The sequence below is a fragment of the Balaenoptera borealis genome, assembly GCF_965194805.1.
Source record: "Balaenoptera borealis genome assembly, chromosome: 3".
Taxonomy (NCBI): domain Eukaryota; kingdom Metazoa; phylum Chordata; class Mammalia; order Artiodactyla; family Balaenopteridae; genus Balaenoptera; species Balaenoptera borealis.
In genome coordinates, this window is record NC_138866.1 from 7,917,929 (window position 1) to 7,944,942 (window position 27,014).

General features: G+C 33.7%; 1 protein-coding gene across 13 annotated transcripts in view; it reads right to left on the reverse strand.

The window, feature by feature from the left end:
- Nucleotides 1-1,482: 1,482 nt before the first annotated feature.
- Nucleotides 1,483-27,014, reverse strand: part of PAPOLA (poly(A) polymerase alpha) — a 58,714-nt gene continuing 33,182 nt past the window's right edge. For 4 of the 13 annotated variants that reach the window (XM_082384532.1, XM_082384530.1, XM_082384529.1 and 1 more), the window contains 10 exons: nucleotides 24,161-24,214; nucleotides 23,500-23,619; nucleotides 22,104-22,213; nucleotides 18,895-19,016; nucleotides 14,082-14,224; nucleotides 11,884-11,984; nucleotides 11,454-11,674; nucleotides 7,670-7,732; nucleotides 5,753-5,827; nucleotides 1,483-3,645 (listed from right to left, as the gene is read on the reverse strand). In XM_082384532.1, the coding sequence (XP_082240658.1) occupies nucleotides 3,550-3,645; nucleotides 5,753-5,827; nucleotides 7,670-7,732; nucleotides 11,454-11,674; nucleotides 11,884-11,984; nucleotides 14,082-14,224; nucleotides 18,895-19,016; nucleotides 22,104-22,213; nucleotides 23,500-23,619; nucleotides 24,161-24,214 (1,105 nt within the window). In that variant the 3' untranslated portion in view covers nucleotides 1,483-3,549. Of the gene's footprint in view, nucleotides 3,646-4,244; nucleotides 5,292-5,752; nucleotides 5,828-7,669; nucleotides 7,733-11,453; nucleotides 11,675-11,883; nucleotides 11,985-14,081; nucleotides 14,225-18,894; nucleotides 19,017-22,103; nucleotides 22,214-23,499; nucleotides 23,620-24,160; nucleotides 24,215-27,014 lie in introns of those variants that run through there. The other 9 variants (XM_082384535.1, XM_082384533.1, XM_082384528.1 and 6 more) reach the window with 7 other exon arrangements.

The following is a 27,014-nucleotide window of genomic DNA, read 5'->3' on the forward strand; positions in this document are numbered from 1 at the left end:
CTATATGACTGAAGGTCATGTTTATTATAGAACACGCTTAATATTTCACTTGCCAAGTTCAGTTCTGCATTGAGACAGCATCCATTTGTGATTTTGGTTTGAAGAAAAGCTAACAGAAGAGAAACAGAGTGGAGAATTAAAAAAAAAAAGCAAAACATACAATACAGGCTAAAAGGCAACTAATTTTCCTTGTACTATTCTTTTATTAGAATTAAAATAGGCAAAAGTATAACCAAAGGATTGTTCAATGCCTTTTTAGGTAAACAGTTTATCTTTTTGTTTAAATGCACTGAAGTGCACTAACAGTTAATATTTCCAGGGCTTGGTCTACAAGTTTGTGTGTATTAATGATTTATCTTTTCGTTTATCAATTACTACTTGGAGCTGCTGATCATTTATTGCCACCTTGAGTGCAGCCAGAATTAATACTACGCAGAGCTCTAAAACATTTTTCTGTGTGGAGAAAAAAAGAGGTGTTAATTAGAAAAATACAAACTTTATTCCAGAATATACCCAAAGCCACAAAACACAACTTTCAATTATCATTTTACTAATTCAGCAAGATCCATGAAATGCCAAGTCTATGTGGGTGATAAAACTCAGAAAGTTGTGATATTCATTCCCATGTTTAGGTGTCTGTCAAAGTAGAGGAAGTATGGCAAGCTCTATTCTGTAGGTGTTAACAATGGCGTCAAGGGTAATTTTTACAATATTTTCCCTTTTACTGAATAGTCCCAAAAGTTAAATGTTATTTTAATAAAAGGTTATTCTACATTGCAGTCATATATTTTTACATATAGTAAAGGTATTAGAATTTGGAATTTCAGGAATGAAAATATGCAGAATTGCACGTCCCTTGAAATAACCTAACATAAGGAGGTCCATCCCTGCATTCAAAGCATTTAAGATAACCATACTCAAAAGCTGGCCATCACATGCATACAGAGCAGTTCATTCCTAACCCATAGTTAAGTATGTTGACCATTTAAGGGTTTAAGAAATGTAGAATCTGATTTGCATTTAGTAAAATGAGAAACATAGGATCCTAAATTCACTGAAAAACAACAGTGCCACCTGCTGACATTGGAGATACAGCACCAACTGCTTTGAAAACCACCAGCTCTGTAAAGGAAGCACATCAACAGTACACTGTCTCCATGCGTGGAATAAATACAAAGAAAAGATACACTGTCTATATAAACAGAATAAATATTTTGGAGGGTGGGTCAGTTAAAAGTTAATTATTAAGTACTACATTCATGTTTTCCTCCCTAATGATCAATTATATGAAAAACAAATACCTGATTATGTGAGATATCAATTAACACTAGGCTGTTGCTAACGGCACAATTAACCAGATATAGATCTCTTCTAAATGTAACCAAAGTAAACTCTTTCGCAAATCTTCACTTAGAGCTATAACTTACAAGTAGAAATAATATCACTGAAAAAAACAAAAACAGTCAAAAGAAACCAGCCAACTGTGGGATTGTGCTGTTTTTTTTTTTTTATTGTGTTTTCAATGGAGAAATACATCATCTGTTTACAAAATAGCTCTTGAAAAATACAAGGAGTACAGATACTATAAAACAAAGCAAACTCCAGTCATGAGACACTACGTACATCATGCGAAAGCAACAGTCTGATCTCCAAGTTATGAAAACTAGAATTAAAAAGTCACTACACAGAAAAGGTCCAAGTTCCCAGCTTGGCAAAACTTGGGTGCAGTTACATGAAACATTTAATAAACTGAATTCTTTTTCCCCAATGTGTAAACAAAATGACAAGACTAAATCTGTGCCTGGCAATTTCAATCTAACTCTGAAGCTACACAGAACACACAGACACCTTGTAGACTTCACCTGTTAGTCTGACCATCTTTTCTTCTTAGGTGGTAGGAGGAAGGGCAAGGTGACTGTGCAGAGCAAAGATGTGGGAAGTAGAAATACTGTATACTAGACATTACAAAGGATGGTGAAAAGAAAGCCTCAATTAATGCATAGCCTAAGGGGGAAAAGACTACACTCCAACTTCGGAAAATTAATTTAGAAGGATAGGGGAAGAGTTTAAGTAATTGCAGTTTAACATGAAAAATGCACGTGTGATAGAATGGAGCACAATGGAGGATTCATAAAACATGCTTATCAGAAAAATCTGTTAGGTTTGCTTTGTCCAGATTAAGAAAGAATAACTAAGCTTATCAACATCTGGCATCCCTCATATTCTGTAAAGATGAATGCTCTGCTGCTTAATTATGTGGAATTATTTATTGATAGGATAAAACAAAACGAAAAAAGGAGTAGAGAGCTGACTAGATGTCAAGTGCTTGCTAGAAATGATTTTTAAATGTTTCTACATGTAAAATTTACTGACAAATTTTGGTCAACCATTTAAAAATAAAAATTCGTTTAAAATTCTTGGAGAAAATGCCTTTTTGCCCACATGTTTAAAATTGAAAATCAACTTTACTATAGACAGGAGTTCTGTGGAGTGTACAAAATTCCTCATATTTAGAGATCAAATGGCCGTCCAAGATAGATATCATGTTTCACAGGCATTATTTTTAGTCACCCTAAAATTTCAGCCATGGGACCAAAATTTAGTGTTCTGTGCCATGTGGCCGGCCACAGGGTCACTGGTTTCACACCATGGCTTAAGAAAATACTGGCATTTTGTTTTTTATGAAAGAAGTCCTACCTTATGCATACAAGCAAAAAGGGGAAAAGAAAAAGAACAGGGAGGGAGCGAAACCTTTGTTTCAAAGACAAGATATTGAAGGCAAAAGAATATGGAGCTTTAACAAGCTCAAAGAAAAATATTCGTTGGCTGATCACTGATTTGTATGCACTCTAAACAATTCTATAAATAAAACCAATATAGCATTTCTTAATCATGACCCCATCAAAATGAAGTATCTCCTAATTATTCTTTCAATGTCAAATATATACCCTAGAGTTGACATTTCATTTTTAAAGGTTACAGCTACCTCATAAGGACTGAACTAGATGTACTCTTATCCTTTCTCTGAAGTATAACAGTACACCACTGCACAATGGCATCCAATTTGAAGACTAATGGTAAAGGAAATTCTTCAGGAAAAAATGAAAATCCATCAAGCTGAAAATCTAAAATTAGTTCTACTTTCTAATTTAAAAAAAAATACATAAAAGTGCATCATCAGAATAAGGAATTCTTATGCCAGTTTGTATTGCAAATTTTCCAAACAATGCAGCAAACATAAACCCAGTCCAGATGTCAATTATGAATACAAATATAGCTTGAGGTTTGTTTTTTTTTTTTTTTAAAGGCAGTAATTTTTTGAAATAGTTAATGCAACTGTTGCTAACACAATAATAATAGTACTCCTGGCTTCACATACTAACCTGGACTTCCGATCAAGTGCTGATTAGCCCAGTAAGGGAGGTCACAAAAAAAACCTAAATCCATTTTCAGTCATGTCTAGTCTTGTACCCTCCATTCTCCTTTTTTAGCATTTGAAGACAACAGGTTGAGTTGGCAGATATTGTTTATGGACCCCTGAGGTTGTTTTTACCGATTCAATCTCAGTTTTATTGAATTCTTGATAACAGGAATAGGATTTGCAGGGAGAGCAGGGATATCAGAAAGGTCTGTACTGGATGTTTTCTGAGAATAAAAGCAAAGAACACAACATTGTTCAAAGTACTATAACTTGACAATGAGATTTACTTGCCACTGCTTTACTTCCTAAGAAATGGATAAGACCTTATCATAACTATTAAAAATTTAAAGAAAAACACTCTAAAATGTTTTCAAAATGGAGTGTAAATAAACATGCCTATTACTATGAAATTGTTTGTTCTAACACTCGTAGAAATTTTCAAATAAGCAGCAATACTTTAGTAATATTTTAGCAAATATACAAGAACGAATTTCAAATACAGCTTTAATAAACACACTCTCCCAACAACCACCTATAACAGACTTATTAAGTTCATGCTAAGTTATGTTCACTTGTAATAACACAACAGCTGCAATATTAACTGGCACTGGAGCACCCCCATGTGGGAGAATACTTAAAGTTCACCTTACACCCAGGAGCAGCAGTAGCAGTTAACAGTAGTGAATGTATTATTTTCTGACCCTGTCAATTAAAAATTAAATCTACACAACTGAGCAATAATTTGATTATTCAAAGTTTAGGGAGGTTTTATTATGTTAAAAACAATTAAATCACAAAGCTTTCTTTAACATCCAAAACCATAGAGATGGCATTTTTAAGTGTTTTATTATGGAAAATTCCAAACATACACAAAAATAGAGCATTATATAACAAATGCCTATGTATTCGTTATCCAACTTCATCAACTGTCAAATCAAAGCCAATCCACAGTCCTCCCACCTTCACTCCCAGATTATTCTGAAGCAAATCCCAGAGATCCTATCATTTCATCTGTAAATATTTCAAGTTTATCTCAAAACAAGGATTCATTGTTAGACATAGTCACAATATTATAATCACCTCCCCAGAAATAAATATGCCCCTTATATCACCAAATATAGGGATGTATTTTTTAAAAACTTTTTAAATCAATATAATCATTCCTTTTATATTATATAACTGGGTGATTTTTCTCTCAATGGCTCTAGGGATCTTTTCATTAGAAAGAAAATTCTAATTCCTTATAAAAATATCTAAAAGGCAAACACCCACGGGTACAAATCATGATAGCAATGAAGTCAATAAGACAAACTATGAAAATAGTTCCCTAGAGATTAATGTGGCAAACCAAAAGGCATGCAATTACAACCCCAGAACTTCAGTTTGACAAACAAATTTGTCCATGTATCAGTATCAAGCACAACACTTCCTAATGTTGTTGGGAGTTACTCCGCCCCACAAAATTTTTATTAGATAAAGGCTATGAAAATAAAAGACATTTCAGAAAGTAGTCGTAATATTTATATCACTAGGGACTATGAATGTTAACAGCCAGCAAAAACACGTTGTAAAACGATCACATTAAAATAACTCTGAACCACAAAGCAGCACAGTACCACTGTATCATCAGTTCAGCAGCATCGCTGGGCAGCAGCTGTCATCTCAGTTATTTTGTAGAGGTTAACCAGTTTAATGTCTACTTAAAGAAAATATTTACTTTATGTCAGAGTTTGACCAGACTCTGGAGTATATTCAATTTGAAAGGATTCAAGAAGAAAACAATCATTTCACAAACAAAATGAAGGTTCACAAATCAATGAAAAGAGTCCAGGTGCCTACTGTATGCAAGGGACTGTCACAAGGAGAATTTCTAGGACAAATGAAAAAATAATTTTAAAGAACTATGGATTACACTAAATTAATAACTGAAAATCGGACGTGAAAAGTGAGGCAGAAGAAGCACATTTTGAAAATTAAAGGTATTTTTTAAAAAATCCATGAAGAATGGTTTTAAGTTCTAATTTAAATTTCACTCTCTGACCTATAAACAAAACCTCTACCTGAAGACTACACATTGTGCAGTGAGGATTTAAGTGATTTGCGATATCAAATAACATGTAAGGGGATGAGTTAGCATCTTGACAGTGCAAAAGAACGGCTCCATCATATCCAGTGCTCCGCCTTAGAATACAATAAACACATTTGCAGGCTAGCAATTAACTTTCACAAAGATAACTTTATTAAACTTCTGTATATGCTCATTTTCATTCATTATACAACACTAATCTTAACAACATTTATAAAATTCTCCTTGCTTTTTGCACTTAGTACCTGAGAGGCCAACAGAGAAGCCGCTGTCTGAATGGTTTCTGATTGAGTTGTACTTGTCTCTGTATCAAGTTGTTCCTGTGAGACAAAGAGGACGGGGGAGGAAAGAGACTTAAAAAAGGATAAAAGAACATAACTGGGTTTGGTGGCTAATAAAAAGGACAAATTGGAAGACAGGAGGGATCAAGAGAAAGACGTGACTACATTACAAAATCATCTATCATCATCAAAGGGTTAATCATCAAAAAAAGCCTCGTAGGTTACTTAACCATTTCAGATACACATAAATTTCTATTTGCCTGCTTAAACCTTATAAGGCATGGGCAAAATATCTCATGACTTTCCAACCAACTCCAACTTGGACGTTGTAAACAAGCACTAATTAAAGACACGTACATGCATATTATAAAACGTTGCCCAGACAATAATTAGCAGAATATAAACCCAAGCTCAGCTTTAGCTATGTGAAAAAAATAAAACCCATTCAGTATTATTAAATAAAATTACCCAGAAGCACAAAAACTGCTCCCAGGGCTTTAATTAAAAGTAGAAAATGTCTCTAAAACATTTCTCCTTCCTTTTGGTTTCTCTTCCCCTTCTCAATAACCAGTGCACTGATTCTACTATAAGAATCATCAGAAAATACAGGGTAAACTGTTGTCATTCCACTGCTCTAACCTTTTTTAAAGCAGTGCCCAAAAATAATACATATACACACACACAAATAAAAATAAACATACAAAAATTTGAATTTCTATAAAACTATATAATAATAAAACAATGAAATACCAAATTTCTCCTATGAAATTGAAAAGGGTAAACAGTGTACTAGAAATGGAAGACTGCAGTCTCTCTGAAGCACAACTTAGCAATACATATTAAGTTTTAAAAGCATCTATTTGTACCAGTAATTCCTCTTTCATTAATTTATCCTAATAAAATAAACATAAACGGATGGCAGGTATTTAGCTACAGCCAACATTACAGTAGAAAAGGGCAACTTCCTTTTTTAACAGAAACAATTGCTAACAATAGGGAACTGGTTGAATAAAATATGGTAACAGCCTAAAGACAGCATTCTATGCAGCTATTAGTAATACTGGTCGATTATGCAATGGCATGAACAATTTTTCTTGGTTTACAGAGTGAATAAAGATTTGAAAGCAAAACGCACTGGTATATATGCACACACAAAATCTATAAAGACACCAGAAGAATACTTGCTAAAATATCTATCATGGAAATCAGGATAATTTGGGGAAAGGAGGAAGATTTCCAATTTTTCTACAACAAGGAGAAAAAAGTTAAAAGTCTTCAGTGCATTTCAGTTTCTGAAAAAATGATGTTCAAAGTCTAATACTTTGGCTAAACCAGTCTTTCCCATCCCATTTACCTTGATTCAAGCCCCTTGCGCCACAGCTTCTAGCCAGAACTGTGTGCCAAAAACTGGTTCTCTAAACATACCACACTCTCACCCTAATAGTGAGATAAACTTCTCATCTTGTCCTACCCCAAATCCTATGTCTTCCTTCTATGAAGCCTTTGCTAATTCTGCAGTCTTGCCTCTCGCCACCCCCACCATCTTCAATTACTTCTTCTCTGATAACGTAATTAGCCACGTCCACCTCTTATCTTCTCTACTTAAATGTAAGTTCCATTAAAAACAGGAGCATCTCACTCATCACTCTACTCCATTTAGTATCCACCAGATAACCCCGCATCTAGTAGGACCTCATACACTTGAGGAATTAAATTTCAGTGCTATAAATTAACATTAAAAAGGGACAAACACTTCTCTAAAAACAGTACTGAAAACCTAAAACCTGTAAGAACGAAATACAGTGCAACATTATAAAGACATTTCTATCACATCTTCTGTACTCTTAATTGCGTACGTATTCCGAGGCTAAATTAGTATACCTTTGTTTCTGTTTTATCATGTCCACTCAAAGCAAGACAGTTAGCATCTTCACTTGTTTCATCCTGTTTTTAAAAAAAAAAGCTTTATTCTCTAAAATGAAAATTTAGATTATTTGCCAATCAATGCTTTAATTTATAAAAATTTTTAAAGTATAAAAATAATTAACCTGTAAGATCGATCAAGTATGTCCTTAAAATAGGTTACTGGTTCACTTAAAATTTTTTTTTCATGTTAACCAATTTGGCTTCAGTTTCTACCAAAATTTTAAAAAAGAACACGAGGAAAACTGTTATGGTTGATCATCACCACCTGAAGTATATTCCCCAAACCACTAAGTTCATAAAATATTTTTTGGAAGGAAGAGAAAAAAAAAGAGTTCCTTGATCAAACAACTTAGGAACTTGGAATAGTATCACCCCCTTTCTGGGAGATGCACACACATCAGCACATAAAAGGTTCTGAGAAGTTCTAGAAAGAATCTTCTCTGTAACTTTCCTGAACTTGACCACAGAATCCCCCTGGCTTAGTAAGTTTTATTAACATCCTGAAGGAGGTCTGAAAAATGTTCTCCTCAGGTCTTATTTTTTTGATTTATTATAATGCTATTTAAAACAAACAACATATTTTTTTGGTAAAGAGGGGAAATGGGAAACCAAAAATGGTTATACTTTCCCATTCCTGCAGTGACTTGCAATAAACATCACTTTCTTAAGAAAAACAATTTTGGCACTAACTTCTCTGCTCTCTTTACTAGGCAGAACTAAAATTTAATTTTAAATGTGGCTTTAAAACAAGACATAGAAACCACGGCTAACCTACAGAGTAGAAAAGATTTAACACCAATATCAACCAATTCCCGTAAGAACTTTATTTGTATCCTGCAAACATACAAACTTAAAAAATAGTAACGTAAGTTACAACTGGGCAAATTTCAATACCGACTGGATATGTGACACTATGGAATCATTATTAATATCGGTGCATATACTGATCGGTGTATATATACACCGATCAGTATATGCACCGATATATATATCACACACAAATATATATGGTGATAATAAACTGTAGATGTGTTTTTGAAATATTTATGGTTGAAATGACATGCCTGGGATTTGCTTCATAACAATTGGAAAGGGAGTAGATTTATAGATGAAAGAAGACTGGCCTTGAGTTGTTAACCATTAAAGCTAAGTGATGTAAATGTAACTTGTTCATTACAATTTTGTACATGTTTGAAATATGCCATAATTTTAAATATATATATACATATAGCATCATTTAGCCATATAATTCAGGTGACAAGGCAAACTTTTTTTCTATTTTTATTTTACATTTCTACCATCTATATGTATTTGAAAAGCTTTAGTATGTGATAAAAATTAAGTAGAACTAAAGTACTTGACAATACCTGAAACTCTCCTATCTATATACATGTTAGTATATTATTGAGTAGGACCAGTGTTTCTTTCTGGTTTACTAACATTTCTAATACCAAGTACTCATTAACAGAGAATGAATGACCCAGTTGGAGACCTTCAAAATCAGAATATTTGTAATAATCTTCAACTTTAGCACCATGAGATTTAGGCCTGGGTTCTAATCCTGGCTCTGACTTTAATTAGCTTTATAAACAGGAAAGCTATTGAACCTCAAGTTCTTCTGGGAAAGGAGGAGATTAGTCTATGAGATAACCTAAAATCCTAAGATCCCTTCCATATCTTAAAATTCTATTTTTGTTAGTCAACTCCATGGAGCTGCCATAAGCAGGACTCAAACTGTGAGAAAATACATAGCACAGAAAATTACTGGGGGCAGGGGGCGGGGAGTAATGAACCTATATTTTTAAAGATACTTAAGAAACATGAATCAAGGATCTTAATTTACTTACAGATTTGAACAAATAAAAACTATTTAAAAAAAAAATCAATGACATAATCAGGGACATTTGAGCCCTGACTAGATATTTGATATTAATGAATTGTTCATTTTTTTAGGTGGGTTTACTTTGTTTATACTTTTCTCTTTGTAATTATTATCTTTTAGATACATGATTTTAAAAATACTAAGGAAATGATGTGACTGAAGTCTCGATTTTGCATCTAAATAATGCAAGTACAGGGGAAATGGAAAGGAAAAATAATTAAGGGTATAGTGGCTGAATTCACTATACCTGAAATTGCATGATGGGTACATGGGTACATGAAATGATTCCCTTGTGCATATTTAAATTTTTCTGTACTAAGTTAAAAAATCCTATATTCCTATTGCCTCTCTAAACTAGACATGAAACATGAGTGTTTTCTACCAAGGTAAGTGCAAACGAAATTACAAGCATTGTACTGATATACATTTTGGAACTCTCACAGGGTAAGGAATGAAGCCATTAACATTAAGGAAACAGAATGACAGGTAGCTAGAGTTATGCTTACATATACCTTACTAAGGCAAAAAGAAATGTGAATTCTGAAATGCTCTGACAACTCCCAAAAAATATCAATAAACAGAAAGTGGCGTTAGACCAAAACTACATTCTTAGGTTGCTGTACAACACAATCATGTAGAACGGGGGCTTTTAATAAAAGATTACCAGGCATGGAGAGTCTGATTCAGTGTATCTGGAGGAGGCCCTAAAATCTGTATTTTAAAAAAACAAAACAAAACAACAAACCCTGAAAAACTAATTCTGATGTACAACTGAGGTTGAAAATCACTGCCTTAAGAGATAATTACAGAGACAAATGTATTTCAGAATACATGGTGTAAGATATGATATACTATGCCCATTTTTCATTCTCACTTAGCAACATCAGAGTGACAAAATTCATTAAATTATTCATGTTTAGTTAACAGTGACTGTTTCCAAAAAAATCTAAAACAAAAGGATTCAGAATAAGCTAGGAGTAATACTTATAAAGACAATAATCTTTCACTATTAAAAATCAAAACACTGCATAAGATACCTAGTTTTTTCCACCATTCTAAAGAAACTTTCATGTAATGTGTAAGTTCCTAAATAAAAAATTATCAACCAAAAATCACAACAAAATTGGTGTTTTTTGGGTTAACATCTCTTGGACAATGGTGAAAGTTTAATTAATAGAAAAACACAATGAGAGTGACTCCAGGGAACAATGAAAGTGTGTTATAAGGCTACTTCTATTTTAAGACAAACATCAAAATCAGTGTACACTTTTAATGGTTTTCCTAAAACTATCTGAGACTTAGACAAGGTAAACCAGCCACTATAAAAAGTGGAAGTATTGTTAGAAAATTTCCTGAAGGGTTGGAGGATATAATCATTCAAGGTACCAAAACTAATCTGACTTCGCAGCTTATGGTCAGTCATTCAATAAGAATTCCCTGAGAACCTCTCATATTCAGTGACCCCGTAATACCAAGTACAGTGTAGAAGCTCCAAAACTCCACCTGGATCAAAGAAGCAAAAAACTGTGTCCAAAGGGGCCACCAAAGAATTGGTACACATGAAAGATACAGTTATGAGAGAATAATAAATTAAGATGAGATGTAAATCCATGCTAAGTTGTGTTACAGCCTAGACATGCTATAGAAATTTAAACAAGAAACACAGCTTTATGAAAGAGTTAGACACTGAAAAGAGTAGGAAAGGGTGAAAAGAACTATGGTACTAAATCACTACCTAAAAATAATCTAAAAGCTTTCCTCCATGCTGCCTCTCAACTTGGGCTCACAAAGGTTTTCTTCCACTGGATTTTAAATCAGGTAAGGTGGTATTCCCATGGCTAACTAATATATAGATACCTCTTCTGTTTTGGTTTTCTTGGGACTCTCCTCTTTATGAGGTGAGGATGTCCTCTTGACTCCTACTATAGGATTAGGTGTCTTTGTTGCTGCATTTCCTGAAGGTCTTGGTGGTGGGTTTACCAGACGTGTTGAAGAAACAACTCTGGAGACCGTAGGCTTTGGTGGTGATGAAATGGCTGGTTGTGTGGCAGTTTGAGGAATGCTTTCACTCGATGTACCTAAGTAGTAAGTACATAAATACATAAAAGTTAAATCATATCAACATCAAGTTACAAGTAAAGCTTTTTTATTTTATTCATAAGTTTACAGGTAAATCATAACATGGTATTAAAAAACTGAATTCAAGCTACTTAACAAAGCCATCTTTCAAAATGAAGGCTACAACCAAACATAATGCAAGCATTTTCAAATCTGTCAATCTCCTTACCCCCTGAGCTTTCACTGGAATTTACTTGTGGCACAGAAACTTCAGTAGCCTGTATGTTGGTCACAGATGCTGCTGTTACAGCTGGAGCAGGACTGTTTCTGCTAAAAATGGGGAAAAAATTAAAAAGTGAAAAAAGCAAAGAGATGTATAAAATTCAATAATAAAATGTAGTATGTGCAGAAGTTATTCTCTAAAGTAAAAGATTCTTTAGTTTTACTTCTCATACGTATATATACATCAGTAACTAACTTTATTTCATAAAATATAATCAACAATCAAAAGCACAGAAACATTCTAAAGCAGTGCTAGTCAACAGAACTTCCTATAACTAAGACCTATATCTACGTTACCCAATATGGTGGCCACTATACAGATGTAGCTACTCTACACTTGAAATAGAACTAGTGGGAAATGGAATGTTTAATTTCATTTAATATTAATTAAGTTTAAACTGCCGCATGTGGCTAATGACTAACATATTTGACAGAACAGCTAAAAAAAATCTGTTCTTATTTGACTTGAGGTAACTGACTTAAATGATTTGGGATATAAGAAAATATGATCAAAAGCTGTAAAGAAGAAAATGGTCTGAGAATTAGAAATAAGTTTCTGCATACAAAACGTAAAGGTTCATGAAACCCTAAAAGCCCATCCAGTGGCCCAGATAAACAACAAAGGATCTCAAAACCCAAGCCCTCCTTCAATGTTCTGGATCCCACTCACTCCTGCCATCTCAGGAAACTCAAATCACCCCTCCTTCACTGTCCTATCTATTCAACTTTTCTGTCGCAAATAAATCCTATACATTAGCGTTTAAATAATCTCATTTTTATTATCTCCTGAAAGAAAACAGCGAAAAGTCCTCTGTGGTTATTCAGTCTCCTTCAACTACAGCTTATTCAACTCCAACTGTTGAATGATGATGCCATGAAAAGGTGGGCAAAACTAGAGGGAGGACTTAGATTTTTGGTGCATACATGACATTCACAAAGCTCCACAGAGCTTTGGCGCTCACTGGTATATGGAAGTAAATGAGGTCATGAAAGTGGGTGATACCACACCCCCAAGAATACAAAGAAGGCATAAAGGACTGACGAGAGAGCCCTGAAAGGCACAAACATCTAACGATTAAACAGAAAAGATGAACTGGTCAGAGAACAACCACAGATTCAGGAGAAAACCTGAAATAGCAAAGCAGCTGGTACATAATAAATACTCAGTATTTGTTGAGCAAATACACATCTATTTTACATTCATGTGCACAAATTCAAAAGTACAGAAAGGCTTTTATACAACTCCCAAAATTCTTATTAAAATTTTTGCTTCTTCACTCAAAAAAAGATGATGAAACCATTAAAAATAAAAATCTGGAAGTTAATGCTGTACAAATGAAGAATTGTTTTAAAACTACAAGATTTAGGGGCCACGTTGATGCCTAAAGTCTTTAGGTTATGTATGACTGGTCTAAAAACACATCACACATTCAAAGCCCAAGAGAAGAAAACTAAATTCATCATCTACTGCACCTCGGCACGTTCTATTTCATACGAATCCAAAGATTCATCCCAACCTTCATCTTTGCCATTGGTTACACTTTAACAATCTAATTTTTAAAACTGCTTTTTTCAAAACATTAAAATATAACATGCATTCATAAAAGTGTTCATGGTTTAAGTATCAACCCATTGAACAAAGGGATGGGCATAATCCTCACAATTTAAAATAATAGCAGTACCCCCAGAATCTATAATAAACAGCTCCCTTTGAAAATACAGTAGTATATCCATTAAAAAATAAATCTGCAATGATAACACTATAAAGATTTATGGAAGTTAAAGATAAACATGGCTTTTTGTGTTTTAATTTTTGCCAACATAGCCATGTTTTTCTTTCTAAAAAAAGATGTTTAGCTGCTTTAAATGTTCCTAAAAAGACACTTAATTCTTCAAAAGAAATTTCCCCTAAAACCAGCCCACATAAATCTCACCTTCTTTAGAAGATCCCTACTATTTTTCATAGATATTTTTCCCCTGCTACACAGGTAATAAGCATCTCCAGGACAGAAAGGTGATCTTGTCCCTCTTGTCTGGTTCTCCTTAGCACACCCTACAGATCACCACAGGCAGTAGGTATTTGAGCATAGTGAACTGGAGGGGTTACTGACACAGCCACTCAGCTTCCGTCCCCTTGCTCCTTACCCCTGAGAGCTGCCGGAACTGTGCAGCGGGCTGGTCTTCGCAGCACCGGTCGGCGAAGGCACAGACATGCTGTTATCACTGTCCATAGACAGGTCGAGGCTGCTGTCATTCAGAGGGGTCAACCGGACACCTTCTGTTGAATGCTGCAAGTAATAACATGTTTAATCAAATATACCTTTATTTTATCTAGACCTTTTAAACATAAACATCTTTTACCTAACTGATAAATGATTTCTACTAAAAAGCACAAATCAATATGTTTATGATAATCAGAAGTGTCATGCTGACTATAACAGGTAAAGAGTTGGGACACACATACTTCCTGCCTTCTAAGGATGCTCAACTTAACTACAGTTCTTCAGCGGGAGAAAAAGCGAGAAAAAAATGCTATAATAAACCTACACACTGAATGTAAGATACACTGCAAATTAAAAAGCACTTTAATATGAAAACACATGTATCTTAAATCAGAGGACTATTAATACATACACACACTCACATATATATTAGAAAAAAAGTCAATGGTAAAACACGATAGTAACAATGGTATCTCTGGCCAGTCGGATTAGAAGTAATTTTTTGTTTATAGATTTCAAATTGTTTTACAATGAAGATAAAAATGTATAATTTCTAAAAAAAATTATCATGTAGGTACGATTTAGTGCCACTCCTAGCTATTTGTATGAGTCTCTCAAAAGCAAGCGATTTCCAGTGCTCTATCTGCAACTTAGGATTTTAACATGGTACATTTAATAGTGTTAACTATCCTGTTAGAATAAAAGCAAAAATAATTTTCTGAAAACTAAACTTAATGACCACATATAAATCCTAATGTTGGTCCTGCTTCTTAAAAACCAAAGCACTCAAAAACAGCTATACAGTGCAGGAAAAACCAAAAGCTAAAAAACTATAAATGGTGCTATGGGATAAAAGTTGATTTCTAAATTGACCAAAGTTTCCGTTTTTGCAATCAATGCTATTATAACATCAAATTGATTTCTTCAGCGTTTTTTTTTCAGAACACTTTTAGTTTCAAGTGTTTGCTTACCTACAAAACATTTTAATGGAAATAATTTGCATTATTAATAAAATCCCATACCCCGTATGTGTGTGTGTGTGTGCGTGCATGTGTACACCCACACTCCAATTCCCCAAATGACAAGATAATCTAAATCTCTGAGTTAGCACTACAGAGGCACCACCTGTGTACATAAATCAATATTAATCAAATGGGGAAGATGAGATTTGGGAGAAGGGAGAGGAGAGAAAGGAATGCCTTTTGCCTATGAAGTCAGCTGTAAAACCAGTTTTCTTAATATTGTAAAATAAGCATCTTTCCTATGCAAAAATGCTACCAATCTCACTCTCCACCAGACAAAAATTTGTTCAGTAAGTAAATTATACTCCATTTCACACAGTTACCTGCCTGACCAGGTGATCAAAACATAACCTGTGAAGTAACAGGCCACTGTTGGGGATGATCAGTGAACATGAAGGTTTTAACTGGTTGGTCTGAACACATAACCATCAAGCTGCTTTGCTTTGCCTCTGTGTCTATATCAAGTTTGGCACAAGAGACTTCAATGCCACAAAATCATATTCTATCAAAACTTTCTAATAAAAAACAAATAAAGACAGAACATACTACAGAGAAATAAACACACATTCTTTGCATGCAGACTTAGGTCCAATTCACATCTCATAGTACATGACCCTGGGCAAGTGTTTGAATCACACTGTTTCTTCTATAACAGAGACAATACCTACAGGTTGCTGTATCATTAAATATAGAATACACATCTTCTATACTGGTACAGTGCTTTGCAAATAGCAGTTAATAAAAGGAAACTATTAATAAGAGTGCAAAGAAAAGATCCATGGATCTAGATTCCTAGACACTTGTTTTCTTGTAAAAACAAGAAAGTGCTACTTTACTAGGGGAAACTTGGAAATAATCTAAATGACAGCAAATAGACGACAGATGTAATCATACTGTAGCCATACAAAGAAATACTAAGCAGCCATTTAGTATCTGTAATATAATATAACTTGGATAAATGGTCACAATATCGAAAGCACCCAAAAAAGCAGGTCACAAAATGGTAGGTATCATTAAAAACCTCTTAAAAATACACATCTGTGGTTACATCTATGCACTGAAAAGTCTGTATAGAAATAAACTAAAATGTTAAGAGTAGCAATTACTGGGTAGTGAGATTATAGTTAAACTCTATTTGATACATAGAATTTTCAGACTAATCAATAATTTCTGATCACTAATGATACTTTTTATAATCTAGAAGATTATATCTAGATAGATACTACCTTAAGTAATAGAATAAAAATTAAATTTACTTGAACTATACACTAGTTGTTCCAAATATCAATACTGCCATGTAAACAGGAGTTTTAAAAGGTAATCTGAATCAAAGGTTCAGGAAAACCTAATTACTTCATTTATAAATATTTCTATTTCACTAAAATGGCTAAGTTAAAGAACATAATCTAATTATGCACATTCACTTCTAAAAACACATAAAATGTTTACGTATTTTTGTATGTAGTAAATATATATGTAAATACAGTTGTTTAAACCCATTAATAATGCAACACCAAGGGACAATCAGAAGACAAATATTTGACCTGACATTTTATTTTAAAAATAAAATTACTGGGACTTCCCTGGTGGCGCAGTGGTTAAGAATCCACCTGCCAATGCGGGAGACACGGGTTCAAGCCCTGGTCCGGGAAGATCCCACATGCCGTGAAGCAACTAAGCCCGTGCGCCACAACTACTGAGCCTGCGTTCTAGAGTCTGCGAGTCACAACTTCTGAGCCCACGTGCCACAGCTACTGAAGCCCACGAGCCTAGAGCCCATGCTCCACAACAAAGAGAAGCCACCACAATAAGAAGCCTGCGCACTGCAATGAAAAGTAGCCCCTGCTTGCTGCAACTAGAGAAAGCCCGTGCGCAGCAACGAAGACCCAGCACTGCCAATAAATAAATAAATAAATAGATAGATTTATTTATTTATTTAAAAAATAAAATAAAAAATAAAAACTTAAAAAAAATAAATAAAATTACTTAACAAAAGTTTATGTTAAGTTTATGACAAAAAATAGATTGCTCAATAAAAGTGTCACATTTTTGTCATTTTCTAGATTATGTGATAACTCATGAAACCATCAGGTTGAGAAGAGAATAACAAGTTAATCTGTATAAAGGCTTTAATGTAATATGTTACTTTAAAAAATGAAATATGCTTTTAAAAATTGGATTTTACACATTAAAAACAAGTACCTCTACCCCCATGTTATGAATAATGATGATGGTGATAATAACAAAAACAAATCTGAGCATTTAGTTTGTGCCAGGCACCCGTCTAAACTACCTTACTGGCACTGGCTCATTTTATCCTCACAAAATACATAACGAGGTAGGTAAAATTAGAGTTGTGATTTTAAGGCAAATCAAGAACATGATATTTGTAATACAACTTGCCCAAGTCTCACAGCTAGGATGCAATGGAACCTGAACCTGAACCAGGTAGTCTACTGCAAAATCCTTGCCCTTGATTTAGCTACTTTTGTATCATAATATATTCTATGTTTTAAGAAACAAAACATTATGAAGTTGTATTAACTTCATTCCTATCTTTCCAATCCCAGCCCCAGATAATGAACCATCATCACAGAATGCAGCAGTTCTCATGCTCTCATGCATACTTGTATTTCATATTCTATCTTAAAAAATATATTGTAAACTTTATATAAAAGTATCAAATGATATATATTTATCTGTACTTTTTAACCCAATACATTCATATATGTATCTCTAACTCATGTATTTTCACTGCTCTAAGTATTCCATTTTAAGAATAAGCCACTTTTTCGGGTTCAAGCCCTGGTCCGGGAAGATCCCACATGCCACGGAGCGACTAAGCCCATGTGCCACAACTACCGAGCCTGCGCTCTAGAGCCCGTGAGCCACAACTCCTGAAGCCCGGGCACCTAGAGCCCGTGCTCTGCAACAAGAGAAGCCACAGCAATGAGAAGCCCGTGCACCGCAACAAAGAGTAGCCCCTGCTCACCACAACTAGAGAAAGCCCGCGCAGAGCAACAAAGACCCAATGCAGCCAAAAATAAATAAATAAAATAAATAATTTTTTTAAAGTTATAAAAAATAAAGAATAAGCCACTTTTGAAACCACTTAAAGTAAAAATATAATGGTTATTTCTGTACTAAAATTTCAATAAAGTTTCAAATTTACAAGTCCAAATAAGAAAATCATGGCTAATAAGTTATACAACAGGAAGCATCAACACCAGAACAACATACTTCAGGTTACCACTGTCAGTGATCTTATATCCAATAACTTTTAATTTTTAAATAATATACGTGTATAATCCTTATGAAAATAAAATGATTTTCATTTAAAAAGTCACACAACTTACTTGATCCACATATTACCTAATTTAACTTTCTTTACCTTTAAAAGGAAAGGAAATTACATACTGATGTGGGCTATTAAATGGATACCAATAAGAAATATTGAAAAGAGAATATAAATAGATATAAAATAAGGATATGAAGCATCGCCACTAATCTGAAGTCTGAAGGAAGTGTGTGCAAGAAACCTGATTAGAAGCAAGGTTTCACATAATGGAATTTCTCCATGTAATAGGTTTTCAAAATGCTGTAATCTATTTCAAATATGACTTATTAACTCAGCCTAAATTCTGAAATATTGATAGGTTGGGATACATAAAACATTATGTTAGTAATGCTTTTTTAAGTACTTTCTAAATTTACCTTTTTCTTTTTCTGAAGCACATGATTAGGCAGTAGTTGATGGAGTTGCTTTCTTCTTACATGCATTGCAGCAATTTTCATGTCCACCTCAAACATCTTGCTGTTTATTGCTTGCCTATAAACTATACAATTAGGAAATTGTTACAAGAAATAGAAACATTTTCATAAAGGCAGTTAAACTCACCCAGGAGAAGCTATTCTAAAATAGGGATCCGTTTTCCATCAGTATTGCCTATCTATAAAATTATCAGGTCAAAACCTATCTCACAAGTGCCTTTTACCACACGGTGTACATAACGAATAAAAACACATAGTATATTAATTCTTCCAGTGTAAAAGCTCTTAAAGTAATAAAAGAGTTAACTCCTTAAGAAATGACAGAACTGGAGAAAAGGGGTTTCTTAATTCATACTTATTTATGCTACCAGTATAATTTAAAATTCTAACCCAGGTATCTAACAACCACAGCAAAACAACAAAGTGGAAAATTTCATTCACTCAGTCATACAACTATTTGCTGGGCACCCATACTGTATATCACATGTTCTAGACATGGGGGATATAGTGGGAACTATATATAACCAAGAACTTCAGAGTCCACATTCTAGTGGTGAAACACAACAGAAAAAAAGGTAAAATCTATTTCATACCAGATCGGGGATAAGAGCTATGGAGAAAAACTTGAGTAGGGAAGATGACAGGAAGCTCAGCCTGGAAACTGAGATTACGTTTGAGTGAAGACTCAAGTTTGAGTGAAGACTCAAATGGACGTGAGTAAATAAACTGCGAGTACCTGGTGGAATCTACTCTAGGAAGAGCAAACATCAAGGACAAAAGGCCCTGAGCATGCCTGGGATGTTTGAGGAGTAACAAAAAGGCCATGGGGAGAAGGGAAGGTAGAGGATCCATAATCCCTTATCTGCAACTGTAAAATCCCAAAAGCTCCCCAAAATAGAAGTTTTTCCTAAGACAGGCACCAAACCTCAACTGGCAACAAACCCTGATTTGAACTATTTGTAGCTATTTAATCTCTCTACCTATACCTTATAGAAATATCTTACAGAAATGTTACTGCCTTTGACTACCAAATGTCACTCCAGACCCCACTGGGAATATTATTTACTAACTTTGTTACCTTACTGGCCTCAAGACATATGGATAAAGGATTCCAAACTTATTAGCTTTATATATGTCTACATATTTCTTATTATCAATATAAGAAATGAGGTCAGAGACATAATAAGAAGACTAGATCACATAAAGGCTTGCAAACCACGGTAAAGATCTGGACTGATTCAGGGTGAGATGGGTAGCCATTATAGGTTTTAAGCAGGTGAGACATGATTTGGCTTAATGTCGTTTTGGATGCTGACTAAGAACAGCTGAAGGCAGAACAAGAAAACTACAGAAATGGCAGTAATCCAAAAGACCAGTGATAAGTGGCTTGGACTACGGGTAATAGCAGTATAAACAGCAATTAGTAGCAGAAATCTCAACATACTCTGAAAGTAGGGACAGGAGGATTTTTTAATAGATTAATACCAAGTATGGGGATTCAAGGAAGATTGCAAGATTTCTAGCTTGAGCAACTACAAGGACACAGCTGCCACTGCCTGAGATCAAAAAGATTTGAAGAGAAGCTAGAGGAGACTGGGAGTAAGAATTTTGAGTTTTCAACATGTTAAATATGTTTTATTAGAAAATCCCACAAAGTATTCCATTAAAATGTTTCAAGATACAGGACAACTAAATATTTCCTTCCCAAAATACCTGAAAGTTGCTTTAAAATCTTGATGGTTCATTAGTACAATCTTTGATAAGCAGTTCAATTAGGTATAATGTCCAAAACAAATTTTCTAGTCCAAGTATCTCTACATGATTTGTTAGTTCATAAATAGTTTAAGTTGACATGAGAATTTTTACTTTGGAAAAAACCACTACTCTGGTGTTCAGCAAGTGGAGTTTCCACACTCCAAATCACATCCTAAAACATCTGTTTAAGTGCTTTTGTTGTCATAATGATTAAAGGCTACTACTTGATAGGGACACTAAATATCCTTCAACGTGGACAGTTCTTCCCAATGCACTGTACCACGTCCTCCTTACATTCCTAAAGATGAAAAACCTACTTTATCAATTATTTGAATAAGAACTCAACTCAATTTTACATAAAAACAAAGTATTTTTAAGCTGAATTTTCTAGGAAACTTCATGTCACCAATGGCAATGCTGCTGATGGTCTCTGAATCACAACAGGTAACCCCTGTATCACAGGAATGCAGATACCACACTGCTAGTGATTCTACATAGAGCTGCAATTACCTACTTAGGTATGTCTTCTAGTCACTGTACCTAAGCATTTACATACTGAAATGCATATTCTTTTCCTTTTATTTCTCCTTTATATTTAGTGTATGATACTGACATTTTTTAAAAAATGTACCGATTTTTGTCTCTCCTTCTCCAAGGAGGTAAAAAACTTTTACTGTTACATCTGAACGTCCTTAGGTGAAGAATCCTTATTGTGGACAGGTGAGAAAGACACACACTAAAATTTTTTTAAATGGAAAGGAGAGATGTATGAAAGAAAAAAGAATTAGTCCCTAAAGAAGATGCACATTCATCATTGTCGCTAAGTACACTCACCATTCCCTTGAAACTCTGCGTATCTACGTAGAGTCTTAGCTTCTGTCAACTATATCCACCATCTGATCTTTAGTTAAACCATACTACCTTGTATCTCAGGGTACAGGTCAATCCAAAATGAAGCTCTCATCATTGTATTTCCCACCCATGAATTAACATTTGAGTCTATAAATGACATAGAGGAAAAATTTCCTCATGTCACCAAAAGTTTAGCTTCATAAATTTCTAAAGTTCAAGATTATTAAGGCAATCAGACACAGATTCAGTCTTTTAAGACAATCAAATATTCAGGTGGTTTCTAATTTCATAAGTAATCGTGGGCAAATTAAATTTAAAGTGGTTCAACCATTTAACTTTAGGTCTACCATAAGAGAAAAAAAATCATTTATATATTAGACATGACTGAAACTAATAACTAATCCAAAAATATTAAGGTTATTTTGATGATCATTGTAAAATATTCCCAAGTAATTTTAACAGTTATTGCAAATTCCACTATGGTACACATGAAGACAAATTCAAATATGCAAGTACATGTTTTGATTATCTAAGTTGAGATATACCTGTATCTGTGAAAGACTGAATATCGTAGGTGAGATCAACACTGAGATTTTCAGAGTTTTCTGTTTTTTTAAACACTAACCCAATCACCCACATCGTGCGAAATTCTTCCCTGTAAAATAAGAAGCATATTACTATAGTTTATCAGGATTTCATGAAAACAGTTATCAATGTGGTTGACAACCTGAGATACATGGAAATACTCAGAATACAAATATATAAGCAAACTAGGTAAAGTTCTAAACCAAATTGCATCAAAACTCAAATTCCTCCTCCATACCTGTCCTCTATATTCCTATTGCTATATAAAAAACCGGAGTCCTAGGACAAATATACTCTTCATTATCTATGTACTGACAGCCAATGTTCTTAATGATAATCCTAAGTACCAAAGGCACTGCAAACAAAGAAAAATTATGTTGATACTTATGAATGACGTGTTTTAGAAAAATTTGAAACAAAGAAAAATAGTGTAGATATAAAAATTTAACTAGACCTTAATATACATTCCTTAAACTTTTAAACTCAAATGAAAAGGCCACATGAACAGAAATATGACCGCAGCATAATAATAATGGGTGATTCAGCTGCTTTTCAACATTTAATGATATACCTACTGAATGGATCAGTCTTTAAATAATTAAGATCGCAGCAACAAAAAAATTTATAAAAAGCTCAAATGCCAACTCTTTTACATGAATGCAAAAGGAAATAATCTGTAGAATTAGAGTAACAGCTATTCTATTACAGCACAATCTTATATGATCCATTCACTAATATTTTTCAATCTTTAATGCTACTGCATTTTTTGAAAAAGCTCACTATTAAAACTCCCCTCACCCTCTAAATACAACAAAGTGGTTACAGGCAAAGTAGAATTTCATATAGGTAATAACACAGCAACAATCAAACCAGAAATTGACCTACAAAAAGATCCTTAAAAGAATAAGGCAAGGCAGCTTTTAATAACATATCTTCTCAATGTTCCAGAACCTATCACAAATAAAATTTTTGCAAGGTCATATCAAAGCATGTTTTCTTTTTCAGAAAATTAAGATAAAAAGCAAAGATTTGATACAGCATCCTGAAAACCACTCTACAAAAAAGGGGAGGTGTGTTAAGAAATGCTGAAGTGCAGACCTACAGAATCTGAACTCAAATTAGTTAATAGGCACCTCATCATTACAACTTATTTCAGGGGTGATTTTTTGCAAAAAAACAGTGTTCCTCTTCAGTGTTTCTGATCAGGAAACCCTAAACCATAAATTTCAAATTGGTCTGACCCATATGTAATCAACAGAATAGTAACTTGAGTTATTAAAAATTGCCTATAAAACTTCCATGAGCAAAAGTTGAAAAGGGGATGGGGAAACTGGATTAAATTACAGGACTGCTTACTTGTCAGGATTTTCTTTGGGTGCTGGAAATGACTGGGGATTCACATGAGCCAGTGTAATAAATTCATTCTTCTCCAAACTTCCAACCAGGATTCGGATTTTTGATTCCACCAAGCCCACCCTGAACAAATGTCACTCATTATTAATGAAAATTCTGGTTAATTTTAAAAATAAAATAAAATGCACAAAATCAAGTATGTTTGTGTAAAGCTGTAATATGAAGATCATAAAACACACATATGAGGGCAGTTCAACTGTCTAAACTCCCATAGATAAAACTAAAGCCTTATGTTCTACCCCAAAAATGAAGTGAAAACTGCAGGAAGAAGAGAATCAAGCCACATTTCAAACCAGGAAGGTTACAAAAGACAGCCCCCACAAATATTTAAAGAAAAAAAATCAGTAAACTAAAACAAAGCACTTTAAATATACAGTTAAGAAATAATACATGATCTCTATCAGGCAAATAAAAAAAATTGTACATATGGATCTCCAAATTCCTATACTTCCATTACAAGTAGTAAAGCTCCATTTATGAACAAAACCAAACTTGATGTTTTAAGGACTTCCACCTCCTACTGTGTTCTGTGGCTATCTGATTCATTTTGAAGTTTTGTTTTTGTTGTTGTTTTTTGTTTTGTAAAATCTAATCTTATACTCACCATTCTAGGCGTTGTTTTTCAGTTGGTGCACTTGCTAGAAGTACAATATAATGCCTTTGAAGATAAAGACAACATGCTATTTATTTCATTTAAGTGCTTTGTGCTGGATATTAACACCATAATGTAATAAGCTTTTTGACAGTTACAGATCAATTTAGCAAGAGAGAAATGCAATCTCAGTTTGCACATAAAATCATAAATGCTAAATTCCACAAGTTTCTAACTACTGGCAAGTTTAATTCTTCTGAAAAAGATAGTTATTTTATGAATAATTACCCAAAAAGCAGCTTAATTCAAAAACGATGACTAAATATCAACTGATAATTTGGTTCAATGATTCTGGTGGAGTGCTTTTTCTATGAAGAGCTACCTCACTAAAATATAACCTATTAAAGCAAAATTGCTTTGATGGAAATAAAGCACCAAGGCTTTAGCCACAAAAACAGGACCACTAAATATACATACATCAGTAACTTCAAAAATAGTATCAATTAAAAAAAAAATAGTATCAAGTACATCATGCTTTTTAATTCAAAGGTAGCAAAAATTAAACTGAATACTTAAGTTAGGCCTCATGATTTTTTTCAAGCAACAGTATGAATTTCTATAACAAAGATGCAGACATCATTAATGTGAGAGCAACGAAGAGATGTGATTTCTATACGGAATCCAATTCCATTCAAATTAGAGCAAAAGCAAGTTTTCATTTCAGAAAAACACCATCATGACCGACTATCTATTTTAAATCTTTTTAAAACAAACTATTTACAACTAAAGAATAATTTCGTAAGACTAAAAAAAGTCCAATCCAACATACTTTTCTACAAAATCCATTTTAGCGGTGACAGAAATCAAACTTCTCACCAGAAACTTTACCTCAAAAAGCAAACTGATAGTAGGTGGAAAAGTCAGAATTATGACTAAGAATTTTAAATTAACTTCAAGTATTTATAAACTTAAGATAACAGAGGTAATATACATAAATATGAAAACACGTAGACAGAAAAGTAAATGTGCAGTCCAAATCCATACAGACCAATACTTCGTTTCCTTTACATTTAATTTGTTCAGCAATTATTTAGAGCAAACCAAATATACAGAACAAACACAGCCCAAATAAATAAAAGTTAATAAAAGCACTAAAAGCTCATGCATTTTACATATACAGAAAACCATCCTGGGGCCCTAAACTCTCTTATAAATCAAACAAAATCCTAATAAGCTCAGTAACCTGATTTCCAATTCCCTGGGAGTTTGAAAATGGACAACAGATTTTAAAAGAGGGGGGGCCGGAGAGGGGATGGAGAAAAAACTCTGACTAAAGTATAACAACTTATAACAGGATAAGACAAAGTATAAAAAGCAGGCATGCACACAAAAACTCAAAACAGCAAAGCTGTCTGGGTTCACCTAATATAAGGACAAAACTCAAGTCTCTAAACCACTCTTTTACCACACTACTGAAATGGATACTCTTAATGACCACCTGAGTCTTGAACAAAAACTTAAATGATTATATAATGTTCTCTATTTATGCAAAATATAAAATCCATTTGAACATAATCTTGTTGGTAATTCAAAGTTTAAAGTTTTAAAGCTTAGAGAGTTCAACTTTGGTTCTTACTGAAATCCAGTGGAAAGGGGGGGTCTACTCTGCACATCATTTATGATAAAGGCGCCTGTTTAAATAAAGCTCAAAGTTTTAAACAGCTTAGCAAGTATGTATGCGAAGTCAAATGTCCTTCACTCAGCCAAATTTAAGCAAATGTGAAATGAGAGAGACAAAATACAGTAATCATGTTTAATAGGAATAACCTGTCATTAATTCTTAAGTTACCTATCAGAGCACAGAGACCAAGCAGAAATAGGTCTAAATTTAGACTATTTTGTTGCTGCTCCAAAAAACACCATCCCCTACTTTACAGTGCCACTATCATGCTTCAGGTACTCAAATGCCTTCATGAAACACTGAAGCCAATGCAATAATGATTAACTTTACCCCAAATTTAAAGATTATCAGTTTCCAATAAAAAAAATTTAACTATAAAAATGTACCACAGTTGAATTAAAACCTCTTTAAAAGCTTCCAAAAACACTTTAGTTGCTATTATTACCTCACAACTATTTACTCCAAAAAAGTATTTTGTAAGTAGGTTTCCTGGCCATTTCATCACATTAATATTTTTCCCTGGGTAGGTAACAGCTCAGAGATGTGCACCGAAAATCTAATTATCTCTTAGACAAAAATCCTTGCAATTCCATCTTCAAGTAACTCAGGTCCAAGAATTACAGTTCACTATTTTTAAAGTCTTTAAAACATTATGAGGCTAAATTATTCTATACATACATACTCCTTGAAATTATAAATTATTAATCCTATTCCTGAGAACATTTGGCTTTTTTCCCTAATACCTTTGCTTCCTCGTTTCTTAAGGAAATGGAACATCTGAAATAAGTATTCGCATTTCCTATGTCAATAGTGATTTATTTTACTGCTGGTTACTTATGTGAGCTTGAATATATTAAAGGTAAAACATGAAAAATATTTTCTTAGAACTATAAAATTTCACCAGGCACTGTTCTCCCTTTTTCACAAGAACACTGATATCTTCTGAAACATGGTCTGCTTTCTAAGACAACTGAAATTTCCTTCATGGTTTCTTCCCTTCCAAGAAAGGCAGGCAGGTATACTATATGACTTAAAATTTTTCACATAACAAACACAATACTTTCAGGATATACTTGAAATAAGCTTAACCAACTTTGACTCAAGGCAAAACTAAGGATTTCAGTTCAGTTGTACAGCTAATCTTTGGGGTAAAAGAAAAATTCAAATCTGGGAATACCTCAGAGT